This window comes from Onychostruthus taczanowskii, unplaced genomic scaffold (assembly GCF_017590055.1).
Source record: "Onychostruthus taczanowskii isolate IOZ18803 unplaced genomic scaffold, ASM1759005v1 scaffold4, whole genome shotgun sequence".
NCBI classification, from domain to species: domain Eukaryota; kingdom Metazoa; phylum Chordata; class Aves; order Passeriformes; family Passeridae; genus Onychostruthus; species Onychostruthus taczanowskii.
In genome coordinates, this window is record NW_024501459.1 from 5826613 (window position 1) to 5852030 (window position 25418).

The 25418-nt window shown below is 39.0% G+C and overlaps 1 protein-coding gene across 4 annotated transcripts in view; it reads left to right on the plus strand.

The window, feature by feature from the left end:
- The window catches only part of RAB2A (RAB2A, member RAS oncogene family), a 43267-nt gene extending 25571 nt beyond the window's left edge, over window positions 1-17696 (plus strand). For all 4 annotated transcript variants that reach the window (XM_041412989.1, XM_041412992.1, XM_041412991.1 and 1 more), the window contains 4 exons: window positions 1207-1299; window positions 4740-4851; window positions 13857-13925; window positions 16057-17696. In XM_041412989.1, coding sequence (XP_041268923.1) covers window positions 1207-1299; window positions 4740-4851; window positions 13857-13925; window positions 16057-16152 — 370 coding nt within the window. In that variant the 3' untranslated portion in view covers window positions 16153-17696. The remainder of the gene's footprint in view (window positions 1-1206; window positions 1300-4739; window positions 4852-13856; window positions 13926-16056) is intronic.
- The last annotated feature ends 7722 nt before the right edge of the window (window positions 17697-25418 follow it).

A 25418-nucleotide genomic window follows, 5' to 3' on the forward strand; every position in this document is an offset into this window, starting at 1 on the left:
TGTCAACTTTCTTTAAGTGCTTTAATAAGATAGCATATGTAACCTATATACTTCCAATTTTCTCTTTAGTAGTTGAGAAAGCATGCATAAAATCTCAGTAAGAATGAAATAAAATATTTTTATAAGCTATTGACCATCAGCCTCTGGATTACCTTGATTGAGAAATACCTGAAAATATTTCATTAATTCCTTTCTAGTTTTTTGTTATCATGAGGGATATTTTTTCTTTAATTATACTGGACTACTTTTACTGAAGTGCTGTTCTGCAAAGGAGTGAAGTAGTAAAACATAGGAGTTTGGCTATATAAAGAATACTAGGAAACTTGTAACATTGCTGCATTTATGAGGTTTGGAAAATACAGGTCTTAATCTGATACTTTTTTAGTAGCTGATCAGAAGTTACTAAAGTTTCCCTGCTATATTAAATATAGTATTGATGTGCAGTTTATCTGTAAAACTGTCGGTACTCTGGCTGGTTTATGAAAATGTTCAGGCTCCAAAGTCCTATTAAGTTGTGTGCCTCCTTTTGTGGGTCTTGGCTCTTGTTGCATTGAGCAACCACTTGTACTAGAGATTTCCTAGATATTTTTCCTTTTGTTCCCTTTTTACATTTAAATATCGAAGCAGCATATAATTTCCTTTGGATTTCCAGTAAATCTTTGATTAATAAATAAAATACAATAACTTAAAACCACTCTACAAATATGGGATTTATTACTTAGTTTGCACCTTCTGTAAAAACTGTAATGTCACATTTGTGTACCTCAATTTAAAAGATTTCACTGCTAAATTTATTATTCAACTTATAAACTCACATAAAAATTATCAACCATTTTCTGCTTTCACTTAAATATTACTATATGAGTATGTGTTTATTTGTGCTGTTGTTTGGCTTGGGTTAAGCTCTTGGGTACTTTTATAATTCTGTTCAGTTTTTATATGTATATAAAATTACAGATTCTTACAGCTCTAAGAATCCTTTTTACTTTTCGTAGCAAACATGTTTTCAATTACTTTTTAGCTAGAGTTCATTAATACTGCTTGTTTGCTAAATTTTTGTTTGCCCGTTCTCCCTCTCAAAAAGGGATTTTTTCTCTAGAGTATGTGCACTAATAAATGAGTTGGTTATTCAAGTAGAAAAGTGGACTAACAGGGAAAAGATTTCTTAAAATACTGCTTTTAATACTCATTGTCTTCTATACTTAGGAGGGACACTTTCAACCACTTGACAACTTGGTTAGAAGATGCTCGTCAGCATTCCAATTCCAACATGGTTATAATGCTTATTGGAAACAAAAGGTAAAATTTTATTAGCTGTTATTTTGTAAGAGGGAAAGATTTAACTTCTCTGTATTGCGACTTTTGGGTTTTCTTATTTGTAGGCAATATGTTAACTTCAAATTCCCTTCTGTCACTGTGCATAGTTCTGTGGTGAGCCTAAAACCTTTCTTACTCAAACCAATACAATGTGCAGCACATGGATCAACAACGATACATTCTGAATATCTATTTTAGAAGTAATTTTATTCCAGGGGATTGATTGCAAATGCGTGAAACAATGGATTATAAGTTATTTTCCATTATGCTTTTTAGTTTCTGGAATCACCCATTAGAAAAACCTAGATCTCTCCCTTACAAAGAGAATGTGATTCCTAATTTGAGGTGTTCTAAAGTGCTTTAGTTTTTGGTTAAGTATCATATCAGAGAAAATGTCATTTAAAAAAAAGCCCATAGTACAGGACTCACATCAAAAACTTCTCTCAGAGGTGAGAAGTGCATACCTCAGTGATTGAGACATTTCTGATTTACAAGACTCTTCCATATTCTGTGCCTTTTAGCTGGGATTGGGGTCAGAGAGTGCTTTTGCACTGTTTCCTGGTAATTTCACTTACTTGGTCTTCTCATGAGTTACACTGTCTAAAATTATTCCTTGTTGATGCTGAAACTTGGTAGTGAAAGTCTTAATAAAAGCACATCAGTGAATATGTTATCTGTAATTCTTCTAGTTCTTGATCCAGTGAATTACAGCATATCTAGATTTTTTTTTTTTTTCTGGATGCAGAATTTTTTCAAAATATCAAAAGCATAAGCTCAAAATTCAATAATCCATTAATTATGGGCCTTTGTGTAATTGACTGGAACTTGTGCCCATGCCTCAATAATTCTTGAAGGTAAAGATGCCAGTTGAAATAATGGTGTGTATGCATGCCCCTGAAAATTTCATGAGCAAACACATCATTTCTTAGATACTACTAAGAAGCAGATTTGTGATAGTGAGTCTGGGTTTGCTGTTTGGGCCTGTTGAACTTCTATTTCCTTCTTCCCCCTCTTCTCCCTTCTGTTTTCCCCCATTGCCCCACCACCCTCTACCTCCTCCTGAAAACATGCTACATATTAATAATTGTGAAGTTTTTAAAATTTTTTTGCATTATCTGGTAAATGACTAACAACTTTCTTTTTAATTGAGGAATGTGTCAAGCATAATCTTGACAAATTAGTATAAAAAATGTAACCCTGTTTTATTAAATGAAGCTTTGGTAAACCCCTGATGGTCCTGACCAACTGTTTTTATACTTGTGTGAGTAAAAATATGGCACTGAGAGAAATGTGTACTGTTTACTTGAGCTAAGTTTGCATGCTTAATTGACATCTGTAACTCTTTCTGATTATTTTAGCGGTTAAACTAAATTTTCATGTCTTGTATTCTGTGGACGCAGACTGATTTGCAGCTTTCAGTTAGCCCGCTAATTCCCAATTGCAACTAGGTTTTATTCAAACAATAAATATACTTCAAATGTGCACTCTAAATTGTTACAGATTAAGGTGGCACATGAACTAAGAATATTAAGAGTTAAAATTTTAAGCTTTTTAAAGGATATTATTTTCAAGGAGGGCAGGAAGAAAGCTCTTTCAATTTTATTGCATTATCCTGAAAGAGTTCTTATGGTAGGACTAAGACTAGAGATGGGTGGAAGGAAGAATGTGTATGCTACCGTAGTAGTTTTGAAGGAATAAACGCGACTCTTATGACTCCCAAAAGTGCACTTGACATAAGTTTGTACTTATTGCTGGATTTGAAGAATGTTGAGAATTTAATTTGAAATATAATGGCTGTTTGTTGAAACCATTACAAATACTAGTGTTAAAACATTACAAATACTGTACTTAATCTTCTTTCCAGAACAAAGCATAGCTATATTGATCTAGTAAGACCAAATGCTTCGAATTATTGGAATGGAGAGAGGAAGACAACTGTGGTTAGTAGAAGCAGTTAAAGATCTTTAAGAATATGTTTAGGTATCAGTATTGAGTTTTGATTGGGCTGTCTTTGCAGTTTTTGATACAACTGCATTATTTAAAGTTACTTGTTTATGTTCTGTCATGGAAATAACACTGTAGTGAATCAAGGTTTTAAATAAGGTATTTTTGAGCGTAGCATGGTAGTAACAAATAAAGACATTGCTCAGGTTCAAAAACATAATGTCGGCTAATACTGGGAGTGCTTAAATATAATGAACATCAGCCTCAAAATTGTTTTGAGAAGATATTTCTATTATCCTTATCTTCAAATTTTTAAGATATTTAAATAATGTGCTGAATTGTACTGACTCTGTAACTCAGCTAGCATTTAGTTAAAAATTTAAAAAACCTGCTTTGCTGCAAAATACATGCCACAGTGAGTATTACATTGTTTTAATATACGTAGAATTACAGAGTTGGCAAAAACTGAAGTCTAGGATGATACATTTTGTTTGTATTCTAACTGCACATTAAATATATCTATTTGTACACTAAGAATAGTTACAGATTTATAAGATATTTATGCATCTACAATTTAGATGAAAATTCATTGAAATATATATCTTACACTTATACATGAGTAATAAGTATATAATTCTTACTGCTCAAGATGTAATATACTTATAAAGAAGGACAAGCTGAATTCCTTGTTATTAAAGAATCTTTAAAAAGTAAGGGTGAAATACTTATGTCTGTATGACTTAGAGAAATAGATTTGTCTCTAGTTGTCAAGTCCAAGAGGGGTTTTTTCTGCTTTTTTGGGTAATAATTTTGAATTGAATTGCTTGGAAAGCAGGAAGCAAGAACTTGTCTAACAGTCACTTCAATTTATTTTGCTGCTGGAGGGCCAGGAGTTTCACAACCTAAGTGCTAACTTATTGGGAGAGAACAGCTAATGTAGTTCAAAAGAACTGAATTCTGCTTTTAAGTTTGGGGTTTTTTTATCAGAGAAGAAATTGACTGTATGAAGTTTTGCTACTGAATAGAAAAAAATAATTTTATATTTTAAATTATGTTTAATATAAATAACACATTCATAAAGCTCCTTTATCAGCTCAGCTTTATAGTATTGAATTGGTAGATAATATAATAGAAGAGAGTGATATATACTGAAAGTACAATGTCTAAAGTTAGTATTCAAGGAATACCTAGATAAATTCACACTCATCCTGTAGAAAGCTATTTCATGAAGTCTTTGATAAGATTTATGTCAGCTAAGGTGTATAGCTCAAGTAAGTGTGATGCCCGTGACTATTCCATATACTGTAAGTGCAGAGTTTACAATAATTCTACTTTGTTTAAGGGCTTGACAAGTTATATACTCAAGTTCTGATGGGGACTGTTGGCTTCTCAGGCTTATAAGCATGTCTGTGAACAACAATCTTTACATGGACATGTTAGACCATGTAATTTAACTTTTCTTTTTTCTTCTATCTTAGTGATTTAGAATCTAGACGAGAAGTTAAGAAAGAGGAGGGTGAAGCATTTGCACGAGAACATGGACTTATCTTTATGGAGACATCTGCCAAAACTGCTTCCAATGTAGAGGAGGTAACTTTGCTCAATACTGGCTTTTTACTAAAACACTTGATTTAAATTACACTTGTTTGTATAGATACTGTTCCTCTAGATTTTGGGTTCCTTAATTTGAATTAGCTACTCTTTATATTATGAGAATAATATATATATATATTATATTATATATATTATATATATAATATATAAAGCTACTCTTTATGTTATGAGAATAATATATATCATATATTATTCTATGTTGTAATTGATTACACAGCACTAATTATATTGTTGAGACTTCCTAATTAATGTACTTGTGAGGGTTTTTTTAAGTATTTGGTCAGAGAAATGGCTAACTTCTGTCTGCTCTGAAATCTAAGAAGTAAGGCTAGAATAGATTTGCTAGTCCAAAGCAAGCCAAGCTGTTGGTATTCTTGGCAGATGTCACTGTAACCTGTTCTAAAGGCTCCTGGTATATCACGAGCTCTTCACAACAATCTCTTGTAGTACTTTGCTGTTTGTACTGTCATCATCTTTCCTGTATACTACCTGGTAGGAATCTTCTTCAATTTGCACACCTTCTATTTTCTGTCCTCTGCTGACCTGCTGAAAGGATCATTGCCTTGGTTACTGTAGTCTGCTGTGTATTTCAATAAGTTTTTCAGTTCTTGCTACTTTAAAGAAATTAGCTCTTTTTAAGTTTGGCTTATAGTTCACATTTCTGGACACGTGAGTTCTTGCATCTCTCACCTTGGTTTACTGCCTTCCTTTCTTGAAGGGTAGTCATGGTGGGCTGAGCTCAGCTGCAACTGAATACCCACCAAATTGCTCATTTAGTGTTTCTGTCCAGCAGGATAGGGGAAAGAGCCAGAAGAGCCAAGGCAAGATAAAACTCAGGGCCTGAGATAGTTTTAAATATTAAGGAAAGAGATGGATGAAGTCACTTACAACTTCATACAAACAATTTGAATTTCAAATTAGATTTAATTTCTCTGAGAACCAGTGACTTTGACTACCCTTTGGTTTTTATTCTTGAGCATTATGTCATACAATATGAAATACCTCTCAGGCCAGCTCTGGTCAGCTGTCCTGGCTGGTTTATGTGCTCCCACAATTTTACCTGCCCGAAGCCTAATCACTGTCAGGAGGGGGCAGCGTAAGAAACAGAAAACCTTGACACTCAGCAGTAGCTAAAACATCAGTGTGTTATCAACTGTTTAGTCATAAATCCAAAACACAGCACCATGCAGGCCGCTGTAAAGAAAACTGTGTTGTAGCCAGACAAGTACAGTGGTGGAGCAAGAGCTCCAGCTGAGATGTTAGTGCTATGTACAGCAGAAAGATTGCTTCACATTGTCTTTCAAGCCCATACTCAGTTCATCCCCACTGACCTTTCTTACAATGACATAGCTTCTTATACTACCTAATCCATCCCTATTCATTTCCAAAACTATCCTAAATTCAAAATGGTGTGTGACCAATGAGGTATTCTTTTAGTGGTAAAGCCTTTTAGTTATAAAATATTTAAGTTTTTTGAAAAGTTACAGTGAGCTACAAATGACTTTCACAGAATTCATTACTACCTGATTCTAAAATTATCCCCTCTTTTTGTGTCAAAAAATACGTCCTAGTGAATGAATTGTCCAGTATCTAATGCATCTCTGATTATCAGGAGGCAAATGAGCATGAAGGTCTTCATCAAAAAGTTCACACAGAATCCTCTCCTTGTGTGAGTGATATGTGTGTGCGCTAACCTTCTAATTTTGGTGGGAAAGCTTTAGGATATAATCCTTTCCAGTGACAGTCAAGTGCATTTTGTAATGGTGTTCTCAGTAAACACAAAAAAAGTGGCGTGAAGTAGAATAGTTAAAGAGCTACAGAAGCAAAATCCTAATCTCTAGCAGTTTTCTTCATATGAACAAATCAGCCTCTGTTGGTAATGTTTTTTTAAGCTGTTTCCCTTGTTCAATCCTGATTTCCATCCCTGTGGGATACCTTAGTAAATCCGTAGCTGGAGAAGTACACTGACCTTTTTGGTGCTTAGAACAGTTTAAAATTGTTCATTATATTCTTCAGGATTTTGTTTCATTACCTATGTCTTGAACAGAAGTGGATGATAAGGAGTGGAAAACATTCTGCTGGCTGTTTGTTTTGTGCAAGGCTGTTGGAGAAGTTTCCACCCTATTTGCATAATAGGTAATAGATGTTAGGGAGTGGGAAGTAGATCCTTCATAGTTACTTTGAAGACTTCCAAGTCTTCAAATTCATTGTGACCACAGGGTTAAATCATCATATTTCATGTGGAATGCGATTGTGTAAAAAGAGCTTCTGCATCACTGAGAAGATAGAATGGTTACTGGAGGCAGGTTAGGCACAGGCTTATCATCTGACTGCAGTGCAAGGACAGTTAATGCTAGTCTCTTCAGCAGTATCATATTTATTTGAACAGGAGTTTGTTGTTGATTTCCTTTTAACCTCTGTCTAAAGCTGTACAGGTAGCCAACTATCAAAATACTACTGGCTTTTTGTGCTTCTCTTTTTCTTCTTGGTGATTTCTAAGGTGATTGTAGTTAGAGCAGTGTACACTTTCATGAATGGCTGTGGGCTTTCTTACAGTAGTCTTGTTAACTTTTAGAATCTTGGTTAACATATTTTCTCTGCTATGTTGAATTGTGAGTGGGTGATGTGCACTCTGAAACGCTGTTGGCAGACTTCAGTGTTGCTTATTTACTTTTTCTAAGAAAACACCATGATGTCCATTGGGAGGCTTTTCACTTGGACACATGTAAGTCTGGAGTCTGAACCCCAGGCAGGCTTGCACTTGTTTTCATCATAGCATCCATTACTTTCTGACCTCTCATTAAACCAACACATAATACATGATAATTTTTTCTGTCTCATTTGCGAGACATTAGCCATTTTATCACATTAGTTTTTTTCATTGGTAGTTCAGCAATAGTTTGTGACTCTTAATTGTGCTCTTACCTGCAACCTGCAGTTCAGAGTTTGCTGAGAGCTTATTGCTTGGGCAAGGGCAGAGTAGAATCACCACCATGACCTCAGGGTGACCATGTAGTCCCCTGCAGCACATGGTGCTTAATTCTTTGTCCCTGGCATATCAATGGCTTGAATCTATTTATGTGCACTGATTCTCAAGAAGTAAGGATACCTAGCTGTATTTGGTAACTTAGTGCATTATTATTTCATTCCAGACTGCTACTTTTAATAATGATTAATGATATGACCAATCCTAAGCCAGAAAGTTTTCTGGATGCTGGTCAAAGCAGTGCTAAACAACATCACTGTTCAGAAGCTGGTCTCGCTTGAGTTGTGCCGCTGTACCACTGACTCCTGATGTGAGAGTTGGTTTTAGTAAGTTGTTTCCCATATGGAGGGGTGCCTGTGCCAAACGTAAGAACATTGTTTGTGTTATTCCAAGTTGCCTGTACATAAATAGAAGGCAATAATAAATTCATTATTTAGGATTAAATCTGATTAGACTCATGGTATTAACTGAGCAGTGGAGCACTTCTGATACATGAAGCTTCATGGTCATTCAGTGGTTCTGTTTCAGTTGTAACTTAATTTTCTCTTCAGGCAGCTTCTTTCATGCTTTTGCTTAAATGAATAACATATATTCAAAGCTCCTGTAGCTTCAACAGTGGCACAGATAAGAGAAAGAAGATGCCCTTTTGTAATATTCTGAAGGGTGAAAGTGAAAATTTCATAGAAAGATTAGATTCTTAGCGGCGTCTAAAGTTGGACTGATTTTTAGAGTGTGTTTTATTTGCCTTCCAACCCTCCTTGAACAGAACTAACAGCTGGGAAACAAATAGTTGTTTGACATGGTAATATAGTAAGCAGGGATTTATTTAAGAAAACTTAAAAGTCATAGGATGTTAATAATTTTCGTAGCAAGGTCAAGTAACACACAAGAGGTAATCTGACTAGCACTCACAAAAGAGCAGGATCGCTAGGTCATGAGTCTTTAAAAAAACCCAAAAAACACCCACCCAAAAGTTAGGTTTATCTTAATTTGTATCAAAACCAGTATTCCTTCAAGTTCCTGGAAATCAAAGTTCTGTGACCTTTCAGCTGTGCAAAGCTGACATCTTAGCCAGTTTCTCCCGTGAGAAAATGGGATTGAAGCTTGTGTCAGTTCAGGTGAGGAAGGAGAAGGGGCAGGACACCTGGCTGTAATGAGGATACACAGCTTTTAGCTCTTGTGGCAAATCCTTGGATTGGGCCCCAACTTCACAGTAAGGAACACTGGCTCTGCCATGGTTCTTGGGGCTTCTGGGCATCTTATGGTATAATGAGAATAAAAGGTCTCAGTTAACTGAGTGTTTCAGTCTTCACAGAAGAGCATGATACTGCCTGCCTGATCTGTAGATTCCTGGAGAAATGCATTCCTAGTTCTGGGGTGGGGGGGTCTATCTTTTTTGTTTTCCCCTCAAGTATTCTGTCCTGTGTAACTGTTCAACAAGAGTTACAGGACTTTTTAAGTCAGTTTGAGCTCTAGTAATTTGTCTCATCTCAATAAGTCTGTCAGGAAGATTGTGCCTCAATGGGAACATAAAGAAATTGCTGTCGACTTCTGGTTTGTGTTTTTTTGCCTATACTTCAAATATAAGGTTAGGAATGTGTTGGGGTGGTTTTTGGGATGTGGGTTCATTATATAGCACCTTACTATGCTTACTAACCCCTCTGCATCCCTTTTAGTGTGCTAGGCTTCTTCCTGAAAGATAATTTACTTGTAAAAAGCATTGCCTTACTGTGGGTGCATAAAAGAACTGCTCAGAGCTTTGGAATCTCACTTTATTAAGTAGCCATCCAGCAGCACTTACGCACTGGGATGGTGAATACTTTAGGCATAAATCCATTTGTTGTCTATGTTGTTACTGTTTCCAAAAGCATTCTTAAATAGTAGAGTAATCTAACTATATCATATCTTACTGCTAAAAGATAAGATAGGAAGTTGGAGAGGAGGAAGAAAATTCTAGGTGTTGGCTGGGTCATGCTTTTAGAATTTGTGGTACATTTAACCTTTAAGCATTCTTCATGTAATTGCGAGAAAGAATCCAGGAAATAATGATTGCCCAGTTTTTATTTCCACGCATTAAATTTAATTTTAAGATTGCCACCAGAGGGCAGCATGTTCCACGAGCTAGCAGTGCTGAACATGATCGTACCTGATCATAGGCAAAGATGAACTTGTAAAGTCTTGAGTTTTGAAAAGTATCAGTGATTCATTTACAAGTTTTTTCCTGCTATGTTCAGCTAATAGCAAAGTCCTAATAAGATTGTTGTCCTGCCAATAGCTTTCTGAGAAAGACAAGTGGCATTATTGACATCTGCAAGTAAAAACTAAATGTAGCTGCTCTACTACTCACATTCTGGTGCCCCTAGCTTATTATTACTGCTGCATACAGCATCCATGAGACAGAGGTGTCAGGAACTTATTCCCTTACCTTTCTCTCAACACCGTTTCTTGTGTTGTTTTTACCAGTTACAGAATTCATTCTTCCTGGATTTGTTTCAATGGTAGTCAAACTGTATTACTTGTTTATTTGTGTGATTATGTGAATGTTGAAGTTGACTTCATTCTACATTCAGTGTTTGTAGGGTTAATTTACTTTAAATGCCATATCTGTAGTGTTTTGTAGTTGCAGTTTTGGGTTGTTCGGGGAGTTTTTTGGGGCAAGCATTGTGAGACGTGACTTCTTGATTCTCATGTTGCAATATGATCTGGGAAACTCCTTATACAAATAATCTAAAGTGATAATATACTGATATATTGTGATTTAAAAGCCTCTTTTGTTGGCTGTGCAGTAGGTGCAGGCATGACACAACAGGCAGATCACGTCTTGCAAGACTCACTTTCCCACTTGTACAGTAATGCACTTTTCCTCGAAGGGATATTGCTATTATTTGGGAACCTAGTTATAATGAGCACACAATTGAAAAACATGTTACATTAAAACAAGTCACTGAATGACTTGTATACAGCCTTTTTAGAATGCTGTGATACAGTTATATTCAGTGGTCTCATGCAAAAAGCATCAGTAAGTTGGGATTTAGAAAATGAGCAGAGTTAAACATTAAATGTAGACATTTTCCTGAAGGTACATTGTTTTCTTGAATTTTCCCAAAATGTAGTCAAAAGATTTTTAAATTTGGAAGTCTAATGTAGATTTTGCAAAAGTCTCTCACTTCCTTTTATGAGTAATAGAGGCACTGTGTACTAGGGCATTGCCATCTTTCAGGTGGTTATGTATAAATGCAGGGTGAGTCTGGTACTGCCTCCCCTGGAGCGGTGAAAATTAACCTGGACCTGATTTGGGGTGGAAAAGCATGTGTATCTTTGTCTAGTGTTTTAGTAGCAGCAGCATTATAGGAACGTACAGTACAACTGCAGTAGGCTTGGTAGGCAGCCAGCTGAGTCCTTGTGGGCTTGCTGGTGAGGTCTTGTGTGGAAGTGGCTAAACTGCACCTGGATCCAAGCTGGCATGTGAGGTGCTACAGCTGTGTTCTTGCAGTCCCCTGCATGTGGTCTAATAAATCTAAACTGGATTTGAGGGGAAATCATTCTGTCTTTCTGCATTTATGGCTCAGTTAATGTGAAAATAGGATAAACTGCCCATAAATAATTAAGAGTTTATAGTATACTGCATGTTCCAGATAAGAGTGAGAACATGCAGTATTAAAAGAGATTTTTAGAAAAAGTCAGTTCTGCTGGGTTCACCTTCTTGTCCTTGATAATTGAGGCACTAGCATGCAATGCCAAAATCTGATGATATAGCCTTAAAGCAGGTAGACTGCTGTTTTAGTGATCTTCTCAGGTGATTGATTCTGCTTACACTTTGAATCATAAGTTAAGATACATGGGTCTGAGAAAAAAATTGAAGTATCTAGGGATTCAAGTCTCTTTTCAAGGCTGATTAGTAGCAATTTGTTAAAATACGTACAAAGAAGAGAACATGAGATATACTTATTATGTGCTGTGTTCTTATAATTTGTGTTCAAATAGGAATTATTTCTGTGGCCCAGTGCAACCAGGCATTTTGCTATGCAAAGTAACAGTGAGAGAACAGAAATGATAGAACTGAGATAAATGGAATATTTGGATTTTTCATATCAGTAGTTTCTTGCCAATATGTTTAATATTAAAATATACTGTGCTGAACTCAGTATGCTCTTTTGCTTTGTACAGTACATATATAGTAACAGAAGGAATTTTTTGTGCAATGCTTTTTTCCAGTGCATTTTACTGGTTTTTGCAGTAAAATGATTGCAAATGCATTGCTACAATGACTGCTCTTGAGTGTAGTATCCAAAATTTAATTTATTCTCAGTTGTATCTGTTTGGAGTCTGTTAAAATTCTGGTTTGTTGCTCTAAAGCAATTTTTATAGGTTTAATGTAATTCTCATGAAATTAATTCTAAGAGTCTTGGTGTACTTAGCCAACATCTTCTAGAAGAGTTAGAAGTGCCAATTGTTAAGTGCTTGTTTACATGAAGTTATCATAACACTTTTTAAAGACTTCAAGTTCTGTTTAATGTCCTGCTGAAGTAGAAGTAAGGATCCTCACAGAATCCAGCTGTGTGAATTTTCTAAGTTGACTTACACCTTTCAGTGGGCACATATATGAGGCCATGACAATAATTAGTATGTTATCAGGAGCAAAGATAAGTTTGAAATTTTTTTCCTTACATAGAAAACTTCAGTTTCTGAGAAATTTGAATCAATTCATAGTTGGCCAAAAGCCAATTTTTCTTCTCAACTGTAACACGTGTTTGAAAAACGAACTCGCTTCCTAAGTGCCTTGTGAATCTGCAATGATTAATTCTTCTCATTATTTTGCTGCAAATTCTCATGACCCTCTGTGATGATTCGATCACCCACTTAGAGTTTATGCATATTCATATCTCTCTGCTCCTGCTGCAGTCGTTCAAGTCTCCTTCACTGGCTGTGGTGTGTGCTTGGTGCAGTAATTGAGCTGCAGTAGATTGATTACTCTGGGGAGCTGTAAGGCCTTTAAAGGTGAAAACATATCAGTCCTGTTAATTAGGAAACAAAGCTCTGGTGGCAAGTTCAGCAGTCAAATGCTTCCAGTGTAGAAATGAGGAAAGGTATGATTTGTTCCTCTCCATGAACCCTGTTTACTTTTTTATATTTGAATTAGATCTGTATTTGCTGTAATAGGCTTGTGCAGAAGGTAGCATGTCTTGTATGATTGCATGGTGTTGGTATTTTAAAACAAAAAGAACTGTGTGTTTATTGTAATTACTAGCTGCTGTTAATCACCTCCTAAATTATACATTCTTTTAGGTGTTACTTGACCTATAAAGCTAAATGAGAGATGAAAATGGAATCATTGATTGTAAACTTTAACCAAAAACATCTATATCAATCACTTGTTCAGACCTGATGTCAAAGTATTTTCTCTGAATTAAAACAATAGATTTTTAGAAGTTGTTACAAAACCTGGGGCCTCTCCTTTCTACTATTAAGATGTCTGTTACTCATTGTGTGCAAGATTAATTAAAGAGAATATGTTCTTAAAATTAGGTGAATATTAAATGATAGTGTAAGGTTTCAGCCAGCAGACAGCATCCTTACATCATCATTGTAAGTACCCTGTGGTTTTATGTTGCTAAGCACTCTAATCTAGAGTGGCCTATTACAAAGATATTAAGGGTAGGGGAAACCATCTGCCACACAATCTATCCATAAGGGTCAGAAATAAATAATTTAAAAGTAATTTATATATCTTAAAAACCACTTTTTCCCTGTAATTACTGGACAACAGATTGTAGAATACAGATGTTATGAAAACGCCACTGTTTTTGTAAACAGCGTGTGATCCATTGCTGATTCAGGGTGGGTTATAGGATGCTGTTGTCATACCTGTTTCTGCAGAGGTCAGGAAGGAAGTCTCACTGAAGCAACTGCACATGAGATTGAATTCCAATTAGTGCATCCTACACTGAAGGATATCTCATTCATTGTGTCTGTGCTCTTTTTTCCTCTGTTTTAGGCATTTATTAACACTGCAAAGGAGATCTACGAGAAAATCCAGGAAGGAGTTTTTGACATTAATAATGAGGTAACTTTTAGTACTCTGTACACTTTCTGCTTTTTTAAAGTACACAATTCACCTTCCCTAGAAAGCTGGACAGTAAAAGATTTGTCTATTCCATTTGGCTGTGGAATTGTCTGCCATTGTGATAAAAATGGATTAAAATAAGTGACCCTATCCATCCATGAAGCATCGCAAAATAATATAAATCCCCAAAAGGGAAGAAAATCCACTTTCATCCACTTCTCCATATGGTGTCATCTGTTTTCAAAGATAATTTTCCACTATGTAAATGGAGGACCATGTTGATATGCCAGATGCACTCCATGAGCTGTCCAGTGTAGGGGAGGGATTGCTTTGAGAGTTACATAAAAGACTTTTGAAATGTTCTTGGTTTAGGTGGCTGGATACTGTAGGGAATAAAAGATTAGCCATTTTGCTTATGCACATTAGTGAAATTATTAGGGCTTGTGCCTTTGTGTGTTTGGGATAGGGGTGGAGAGCTGGAGAAAGGGGAACAAGGCTAGAAAGACGTATAATGTCTCTTAAATTTTGAAATGACTGTGCTGTTGGAAATCTTGCTTCGTAACACTAGTATTATATAAGCTCTCTCTTAACAGTCTCGTAAAAAATTTGACACTGTGAGGTGATCAGTCTTTTCTGAAGATCAAATTGGGGTTTTTATCCTGTATGTCCCTGAATAGTGTTGTTGAGGTGCTTAGTGAAACCACATGTGAAAATCTGCACCACCACTCTGTTCTGTTTGTTCTCTGTGGAGAGGTATGTCCAGATTGTCAGTGTGATGCTTCTCTTAAACATTACTGTCCTTGCAGGATTGTTCAGAGTAGGGAGGGAATTGGCAGGACTCAAATTAAGTAGCTTCATCTCTTTCTACTCAATATATTTCAACATGAGAAAATTGAGTCTACGGAAAGTATTACTCATGACTTCAGAGAGGAAAAAATCAGAAACTTCAGTAGTATGCAAAGTAATGCAACAGGAAACTTGTAGCTAAATAAGACATGAATAGTAATCCTCTAAACTAATTCTAACTGGAAAGCGTGTGTGCATGTTGGTGAAACACTTCTTAAATTTAGTTCACTGATGAAAAATTTAAGATCATCTTTCACATCTTTCCTGAAGAAAATGTAGTTGGTAGTGCAGTATAAATTGGAGAGCAGAGTGTCTGAAAAAGCATGCTTGTTGTATCTGTCGAGTTTCATATAGTAGCTGACTGCTTTACTGTGACTTACCGAGCTTTGATTGCAATATGCTGTCAAGAGCCAACAGTCCGTGCTACTTATTTGGCTTTATGCCAAGTCTGGCTTCTTGATTCCTCAAGAAGTTGCTATCAGCCCAGAGGGGGCAAAACCAATGAGCCATAGGGCATGCTTTTTATTAAAGGGGAGTCAAAGAGCGAAAAGAAACCACATCAGCTGCTGTCAATACTAAGCGAGTGCCAGAAACCCGAAGGCTACCACTGCTGCAGAACAACTGCCAAGCACTATAAATCTGAGATTTGCTGTGACGCAAAGTTTCCTTAAGAGCTTAATTTCTGAAGCTACTGTATTACTTTTCTCAAAGTGGTGTATTTTTAGGTAAAATCCACTTGAGGGAGTGAGGGTTAAGATATAAGTGTGATTTTGATGAATGAAAGAGCTACGCTGTGTGTGGGTTCTTGGCAAGTAGCCATGTCTTTTGGGATCACAGAAATTATTGATGACACAGAACACTCGTATGCCCTTAGCCTCTACAGCTGATTCAACACAGAAAGAAATGCTGTCTAGAGGGGAAAAGTTTTATATTAAACTATTAAACTAGTGGAGATTTTGGCAAGAGGGGAGAAGGTTATACATTCTTAGCAAATGTTGTGTATTTTTAAGCTATATGCCAAGTAGTATTCAAATACAATTCTTGCTCTGTGTTTTTTTAATAGTTTAAGTTACGGAGTGTAACACAGAGATAAAATTTAAATGAGAAGGAAGTCATCTTACTTTAAGTAATATTTAATTGCTAAGAACATGCTGGGAAAAATTACAAACTTTGATGTATTTATTGCATACATTAGGAGAACTTATTATATGATCTTCTAAATAGAAAAAGTAGTTTTTCAAGTATATTCTGAAATATTTACGCTGTGTATTAAACTTCATTTCAGGCAAATGGCATAAAAATTGGCCCTCAACATGCTGCCACCAACGCAACACTTGCAGGCAATCAGGGAGGACAACAGGCTGGAGGGGGCTGCTGTTGAGCCCGTTTTTACTTTCTAGCTGCCTGGATGAGGCCTACTTACTTGTTTGTTCACCCTTCCCTCCCCCTGCCCCGCTCGCCTCCACTTCAATTCAACTGAGACATGAAACTTGTAAGTTGGTTTCCTGTTGCAGAAGACTTTATCCTTCAAATTCTTGTATAACTTTGAATAAATGGTTAATGTTCACTTAAAGACAGATTTTGGAGATTGTATTCATATCTATTTACATTTGATTTCTAGGTCAATTGATGTGATTATTTTTGTTAAATGTTGTCTTGTGCCCTTGACTACGAACTGAATTGTATTAAACACTACAAAGTCATCTGAGTATTTTAATCAGTTTGTGTAGTTAGGTTTCCCAGCTCCTGAGGTTACCTAATGTTTAATATTGTAGAGCTGTCCTCAAGTTTTTTGTCAATTTTCAAGGCTATGAAGAGAAGCAGAAGGACTCTTTTAATTCTGTATTTATCACTTTCTGTATATATAGTTTAATAACCTGCTTGGGTGTACTTGCCAAGCTAGAATTCTTTAATGCATTTGCATAAAATCTATACTACTTAGAGCTTGAAAACTACAAAAGCATTAATAGGAATTGCTTGGATGCTAAATTTTAAGCCTTTTCGACATTGTTAGCATGTTCATGCTCCCCTGTCATTATCCTGAAGTCCAAGAGAGATGCTTAATGTATATTACTAGAGGCTACATACGTGCTATCTATTTTAATGCCAAATGTTTGCTGTTTATCCACAATTTCCACAACACCTCTTCAGAAATGGATTAGCTGTTTGCCTTAACAAATACTGTAGGTGAAAACAGAGTATGGATGAAAAGTAGAGGAGGAGTTGATAAATTTAAAATGGCACATTTTAAAAACGTTAATCTTCTCAATGGTTTTTTCTTGTTTACCACTTGATTTCTAGGTATATTTTTCATGCAAGGACAGTTTTTCAACCTAAATGTATAGTGGTCGTGTAAAGTTTTCTTTTAGTGACAACTTGTAATCCTAAATATATGGTAAGCATCTTGTCTATTGTGAAGAGGGTGTGAAAATAAAATCTGCCAGTTTGGAAATCTTGATGAAAATCAAAACTACAAATGTTTTGTTACTTATTATGGTGATGGCTGGGGGGAGGGGCCATATTTTTCCTTAAGTGAAAGGATTGTAACAAGGCAAAACAAAATCCTGTGTTTAAGTGTTTATTTGTTAAAATACAGAATGTTCATGTCACCTTTCATACAAATGTGCAAACAACTGAGTTTCCATCTCATCCTATTTAAATAATTGCAAACAAAAGGGTGATGCTAATGCTAGGCCATGCTTCATGTATTGGGGAAAATAAAGGGGTGGGGGCAGGCAATGACTGCAAAACTTTTGTCTTACTGGACCAATATTGACTGCAACACAACACTGGAGGAAAGGGATCCTCATGTCAACCATTCTAATTGTCAGAACTTGAACATCCAGAGTGAATAAATTTCAGCCTGATGGGTGTAACATAGCAGTGGTTCTGAGATTAAATAAAATTTGAAAAAATGGTGTGGAACCTTTTGTTGGTATCTCGGGGAAGGGGGAAGCAGTATGGATTTCTGTTAGTTGCTGATGTTACTTTTTTACACACTTAGTAACATTTTCAGCAATGTAATATAATTATTTTCAACTTTAAAATTATTAAGAAGTTACTCCATTTATGTACTTTCAGCTGTTACCTGTATATTATACAGAGTTTGCATTTATAGCACACGTTTACTGTTTCAGTTGAAGTTTGAAAATCGCGTTGCATGACAGTAAAACCGTAGGACTGAACTGCATGGATGACACGGGAAAACTGGCATGTCCTAACTAGCTGTTTACAAGAAGGAGCGAAGGAACAAGAGTATTAGCTTCGATTAACTAGTTGAAGTTTTTTTCACTTGGCAGTGTTGTAGAATTCAGTTGCTTGAGATGAGAGAAAAGTGTGCTCTTGTAATGAAGCTCAGGCTGCTATATAAAGGGGAATAAAGTTAACCATAAACATTGTCCATTAAGGGAGCAGGGGGGAGACTTGTTCTCTGCCCTGAGAAGAGCAAAAGTTCATTCTGTTTTAGCAGTGATGATTTGAAAAACTGAAAGCTTCTGAGGGTCTCATTTTCTGAAAACATGGAAGAGGTATAGAATTGCCCAGGAATCCAGTTCCAAAGAAACACCAGTGCTGCTTTTTGTGGGTGAGAGGGGCAGGGGGAATATGCTGTGACTTCCTAAAGTCATGCCTGCAATCAATTGCTGATCCTGCTGGTTTGGTCCTGGCTCACATGCCAGTCTTAGACTGTACATTATGTTAATACCATGGTACTTTCAAAGAGTGGTTAGAACAAACCTGAAATTTCCATGCATTCTGGCTGGCTTTTTGTCACAAACTTTATGCACACATAAACCTTTTGTTGCTACAGAAATCTCTCTATTTTTATACGGATTCTTTTTGAGAAGCCCTGATGCTATTTTATCCAATTACAATTTGAAAATTTTATAGCACAGAACTTAGTAGGAGGGTTTACTTCTAAAACATTTGCTTTAACAAGATGGTTCTTTCACAGGTTTCAGTTTTACTTGCACCTGAGTGACTGATAACTTGCTGAGATTTCATGTTGAATTTTGTTGGTTACATTTTCACAACCAAAGAACCAAAACATGTAATTGTTTCCCAGCAATTTGTACAGCTGTTACATATAATGTGAAACTGTTGATACCAAAAAAATCATACCAAGATGCAATTTTTCCCTTAATCCCCGTTTAGAATATGGTAGAAAGCATAGTTAACTTAAAAAAAAAAAAAGGGAGATTGGGGTGATAAACCCTCTAAGCATGACTAAAAACTTGTCTCTCCCATTTCTACTAAAAATTAAATGCTCCAGGAATTTTGGCAGTCACTGAAGAAAGATTAACAACTCCCCCTCAGTCTTAGACCTGTGTGTGTCTTTTGGCTTCAGTCAGTCTGATTGACTCTTGTGCAGATCAGACTCAGCAGCGAGTTAAGGTAAAACAACTGCCAAAACACTTAAAACACTTGCTGATAAGCTAAAGCAGCGTGTGTCTGAAGCCCCTGGCAAGCAGTGAGAGCTCTAGCCCCGGCTCCAGAGTTGTATCCTTTTTGCTGTGTTACACCTTTTGTGACACTTAGTTTCTTGTGGTGGCCTTTGAAGAACCTTCAGCTGCAACATTTATATGTTGTTTGGGTTAGAGGGGCGCACACGTTTAAACTGGCAGGTTTTTTCTGCCTGAAGAGTTTACCTGTGACGATGTTAAAGCATTAAATCTGTTCTTGGGAAGAAATTGAAACTTCTTTTCAGGCTCAAAAATACAGATAAACTGAATTGGAATAAAGAAAAAGTATATTAAACGAACTTAGAAATAAATCAGAAGACAATTTTGAGCATTACATGATTTTTTTTTAAATAGTCTTTCTTAAAGAGGGTACCCGGATGTGCCTGTATTTTTGTCTTAGTTGTTACCAGCAGGGTATTGCTTTTGTAAATGCTGAGGCCTGAGGTAGTGAGTCCTCTTAACAGGCTGCTCTTTGGATACTACTGAGTGTCCTACAACTTTCATCTTAGGTTTTTTTGGTTGGTTTGTGTCTTTTGGGAGGATTTTTTGTTCTAAATCAAGTTTCTCCTGTGTATTATCTCCTTTTTGTCTTTTCTATTTTCATATTGTTTCCTTCAAACTAAATCCTGTGAGCAAAATGGTGCTCTCTGTCTTTACTTGCTCCACATCCGTAAACTCCCACACGTACAGGAATTTGCCCAGTATGGGGCATTTGTTTTAGGGGTGGAAGGGTGGGGCAGAGGGAGAGAGGGATGTGTGCTATCTGGCTGCATGATACAAAATCATGAAGGAAGTATTGCACAGGCTCTGTTACTTGTTACACCTACTGCGTGTACTGGTTTGCATGTGTAGGGGGATATAATTTGCCTAGTTCTCTTCCACTATTGCATCGGAGGAGATAGGGGAGACAGAGGAAGACTAACAGGTTTTATTTGGATATCTTAATAAATTTGTTTGCTGAGATCATATGTATGATTTGTGTATACTTAATGTTACTCCCCCTTGAATCTCTGGGTTCTCTTCTGCCACATCGCTGCAATGTAACTTTAACAGTATGCAGTGGTGATTTATTGTAATACACTACTGAAATCTCCATTTGTAAATAATCCAGGCTGCTGCTGTGTAAGTAGCTGATGAAATGTCTTTACTGGGTCTGCCGCGTATGAAAGAAACCACAACATTAGGCAATAAAAACTACTAACAGAATGTTACAAAACCAAGACCATGACAAAAAAAAAAAAGCAGCATGTTGTGTATCTATCATTTTTATTCTTGGGACAGATTTTATTATTTTTGGAACTATTACAAGACTTATGTTAAATATTGTGGATGATAAGAGGAAACAGACTCTTGGCAAAACCATGGAAAACCAATTACAGCATATTACCCTATTCCCCTTCCAATAAAGGAGGGGCAAAGCTAAAAGTTTATTCTTTGCTTAGCAGCTGGAGGTGGAGGGGGAAAGCATTGCTGCTTTAGCATTGGCTTGAGGAAAAGGATTGTTGCTGTAGCAATCTTACTGCAGGCAATCCAAGGTGGAGAAGGCAAACTAGTGTGTTCCACAGTCAGTTGTACCCCAGCCTGAAAAAGCACAGTTATGAGAACGCTGAGTAAAGAAATGGCTATTCTGTGCCATCAGGTGTACTGTTCGGTTAAAAAGAAATGTTAAAAACTTGTGTTTGGTTGCAGATCTCTGTACTGTCGTGATAGGCATTTGACTTGATGTATAAACTGGAACACATATCTGATATTTGGACATGGGATTTAACTGCAACATCCCATCGCTCTGTGACATAGAGGTGAAATAAGGTATAGGAAAAACCTACTTCCAAGTTTTATTTAGAAGTCTGCACATCCATTTGTACTCCTCTCCCAAATTACACTTCTTGTAAAATTGTCCGTGGCAGCATGAATGTAGATTAATTGATGCATCAATATATTTGTTGGAGTTCCTCCCCACCCCCTTTCCCCCAGCATAGTTATGATTTTTAGAATTCCTTCATTAAGGAGTCAGAGATATAAATGTTTATATTGGGCAGACTCTTGTTGATGGTTGGGTCTGTGGTAGATTTGCTGTAAATTACAGCAGGATCTAATTAGCCTTTCTTAAGTGAACCCAGTTCCATTACTTTTCCTAGATTTAGGCGTAAAATACTAGGAGGGAGGAAAATCTTACAGTGTGAGGACAGTTCAAAAGAGATCAATGTACTATACTAGCAGTTGTCAATTTAACATTGTCTGGGTTAAAGCAGTCAAGTAAACACTGCATGTTCTGATTATGGCATGGGAAAACATTTTCAGACGCAGGAAATGCCTGAAAGAATGTGACTTAAAAGCCAGTTAAATAGCAAAGATACTCGGGAAGGCAGAAGTCCATGGGGTTGCTTGCTGTCTGTCCAGATGAGGCAGGGAAGGCTCTCAGTTTGAGGCATTGCCCAGCACCTGAGCACGGACACCCACACCTGGGCCAGCGCTGCTACGCAAGGACTGGACCAGCTGTGAGGAAGGAACTTTTAAATATGGATGTTGTTGAGAGGTGCACATTTGGCAGCACTAAGACTTGAGCTGAGGCAGTGTCCAGAATTTATAGGACACATGTGAATGAATGGCTTTTAGGAGGAGGGACGAGTATAGAGACAGCAGAGGAGATGGGCAAATTTACTTGTCAGCTGTTGGCTCAAAAATAACCCCCTGAATCAAGGTACAACACCTCTCTGTGATTGTTGTATACAAATGCAGCAAAGCTTTGTCTTGAATGTAGTTAGAAACAGATTGTCCTTTTGGGGGTTTTTTTAATCCATTTTAATTTATGAGGATGACTAGACCTTGGGTTGCTGGTTAGTGTCATGTCTAAAGTACTTAAGACGTAGAATATCAGAACACAAAAGAATTCCTGTGTCTGGTGCCCTTGAGAGTCAATTCAGCCACTTCTAAGCAAAAGGTGACTGATCTAAGCAAACTGGTCACTGATGAAGGTCTGTCAGCCATCAGTGGTGCACAAAAATCCATGGATGGGCTCTGCTGCTCCTCCTTGCCCAGTGTTGTTCAACTTTCATCTCAGAAGTAAAACATTCCTGCGCAGAAACAAAAGCACTTGTGGCATCTCCCTTAGTTACTGCTATGAAGCAGAAATTAGGTTTGAGAGCTCATGTGCAATATTGTACTTCTGCCTGGGAAGTTTTTCTAAAAAGCCACATAATTCCAGAGAAAGAGGCATCCTCATGTGCAGGACTGACCACTGTGCATAATAAATTGTGTTGGCTTTTCCCTGCATTCCTATCCAAGTCCAATTCTTTTTTTTTTTTTTTCCAGTTTGCTTCTCTTCCTTTTTTTTACTTCTCCTACCTTTTTCTTTCCTTCTTGGAGTTTGGGTGTCTGTTTAAAGGAAATTATTCAAGAAAAAGTAGCATACTTACAGTTCCCTATTCTTCTGAAAGAGCTGTTTTAACTACCACTGGTAAAACAAAACACTTTCATCTACTTTGTATGAAGTGAGGATTTCTTTTAACAATGTCACTATGTAAATTTAGAGACATAGTTGGTCACAGACCCACCTATATAACTGCTAAATCCCTGCTCCTGGATCATCCACCAGTAGTAGAAGGCTTCAGTAGGATCACAGAAGAAAAATGCAGTTGCCTATTAGTCGTATTTTTGGCCAAGCACCATCCGAATGGTGGGGTTTGGTTTGGGCTTTGTTTTGAAGGTGTGTGTAACTTAATTTCATCCTGGCTTTCCAATTTAATACCATTGCTATGCAAGATGAAAAGCAGCTTTCCGTCAGTGAGCTCTGAAACGCTGAAGTTGTGGGGTTGTTGCTCAACCAGTTGAAAAGAGGATCCATTAGAAGAGAAGCCTCTACTGAAACTGCTGCTTTGTGAGCCAAGGCATCGGCTTGCTTGCTGCAGGAAGGAGGAGGCAGCTCATTATCTGGGCGCTGGGAGCCAGCGTGTTGGAGTCTCCTCTTCCTGCTCCACAAGGACTGAGGCGTCTCTGAGGTAAGCAAAGCAGCAATGCGATACTCCCTAGGCTTATCAACCACTATCAGCTGGATCTCCTGTTTGCTCCAGACTCCACCTTTACTTGGAAAGTGCTTGCAGTTCCATGAGGTAATTCCTCCTCCCAGCGCTGCGGCTTGTTACCACGACCATGTGCTCCTAGCGTGAGCCGGGACAGAAAATGAAAAAAGCCTACCCCGACATCCCTGTGCCGTAACTTCCTCTTTCTCCATCCTGCCGGGGACGGCTGTTGAGCTTCGCGGGCTTTGGCTCTGACCATCGCGGCAGCGGTCGGTCCGGCCGGGAAGGGAGAGAAGGCAAAGCAGCGCTGGCCGGGCAGAGCCATCGCCCTCCCGCCGGCCCAGCTGCCCCGGGCACCGGCGGCTGTCGCTCCCCGGCCGCCCCACCGCCGGCTCAGCCACAGGTGCGAGGTAGCACCTGCTCGGTTGGCACCGGCGCCGGTATAAATCTGCGTTATTTTGATTAAGCTCGGATTGATTAGGAACAGGTCCGGGCTAACATACCATAAACACCTATTAAACCGAAATAAATACGTCTACAGGGGGCTTAGCTTAAACGGGCGCAGCTTTGCCTGCACGGGGGGCGCGGAGGTGGCGGCGGGCACCGCACACGGCGGTCCCCACGGAGCGCGGCCCCGACGGGTCTCGGCACACGGCCCCGGTGCGGGTGCCCGATGGCGGTGCCCCATGGCTGTGCCCCATGGCGGTGACCGATGACGGTGACCGATGGCGGTGACCGATGGCGGTGACCGATGGCGGTGACCGATGGCGGCGGGCGGGCGCCGGCGGGGCAGGAAAGCCGGTCCGAGCTGACGTCGCTGCGCGGGGGCGGCCGCGCTGTCGCCGCGGGAGGGGGCGGGACGGGGTTCCCCATGGGAGGGAGGCGGGTGAGGAGCGCGCCGTGGCCGTGGCTCCCGCGGAGCCCTGTCCCGGGGGATGGTGTTGATCCGTCGCCACGGCAACCTCCGACCCGCTGGGGGAGGGGGCGCAGGTAGAGGGCGGCGGTGCCGGGGTCGGTCCCGCCATCCCTGCGGGGCTCCCCCCATCGCCCCGGGAGGTGCCCGGCTTGATCTTCCCCGCGAGGCAGCCCTGCGAGAGGAGCGCGCCTCTGGGCCCCTCCCCATCCCGGCCGCGATCCTGGGAGGTGTCCCGGGTCCCAGGGGACACGCAGCCTCGGGATGCGAGCTGGGAGGGAGGGAGGGGGCACGGTGCTCCTACCCCGCTGTGGCCCGGGGGTCAGAGCCGCAGAGCAGCGGGACCTTTCAAAGGAGTGAAGCCCTCCCGGAGCGGGAGCGCGCAAGGGCGCGGGGAGCCCGCCCCGCCCGGCGGACAGGGACGCGGGATACGCGACGTCCCGTTCCCGGAAAGAACAATGGCCTTGCGGAAGCCAGGCCGCTTCTCCAGCCCAGCCGGGGCTTCCCTCCGGGATGCGTTTGCCTGCTCGACCTACGCCCTTGCAGGCGGCCGCGTCCTCCCCTCGCTGCCCGCGTGTGGAGCCGCACCATTGTGCGGCTGCACGGAAGCGTGGGAGGGGTGACTGCATGAGGGAAATCATTCCCTGCGACCAGGCAATGGGTTTCTGTGTCACTCCAAGGGCAACCCGGCCTGTCGCGCCTCCCTGACCCGGCAAAATCTGCCTGGAGCCCGTCCCCGAGTTCCTCCTGTGACCCAGCTCCAGCTGGAGCGGTGATCACCCGCGTGTTGTGGTACCGAGCGGCTCTGAGCCCTGTCAGTAACTGTAAACACAGCACATAACTGTTCTGCTTAGAAAAATAATAGGAAAACTGATGCGTTTGACTTCTTTCACTGCATATTATTATTTATAATGCTATCAAAAATAATTCCAACTTTTACGTTAAAAAGTTACTGGAGTGGAGGAAGAACAAATTCTTTCACTTTATTTTTGTACTTGGCAAAATGAAGGTGAGAAAAAGAAGCAATGAAAGTAAATATTTTGATCTTTAAGTGGTTTGACAATAGAATTTTTATGTCTGTAAATTTTTTTTCACAACATGAGCAACAAATCAATATTTTTCCAGTCACCTGTTTTACTTGCAAATGCAGCACAAGTCTCTCTGGATTGTGTGCCCCTGTGCATTCCTTCTCTACAGCACTGGCTTTCATTTTAGTATAAATTAGACTGGCTTCATGTAGAGAAAATGGAAATTC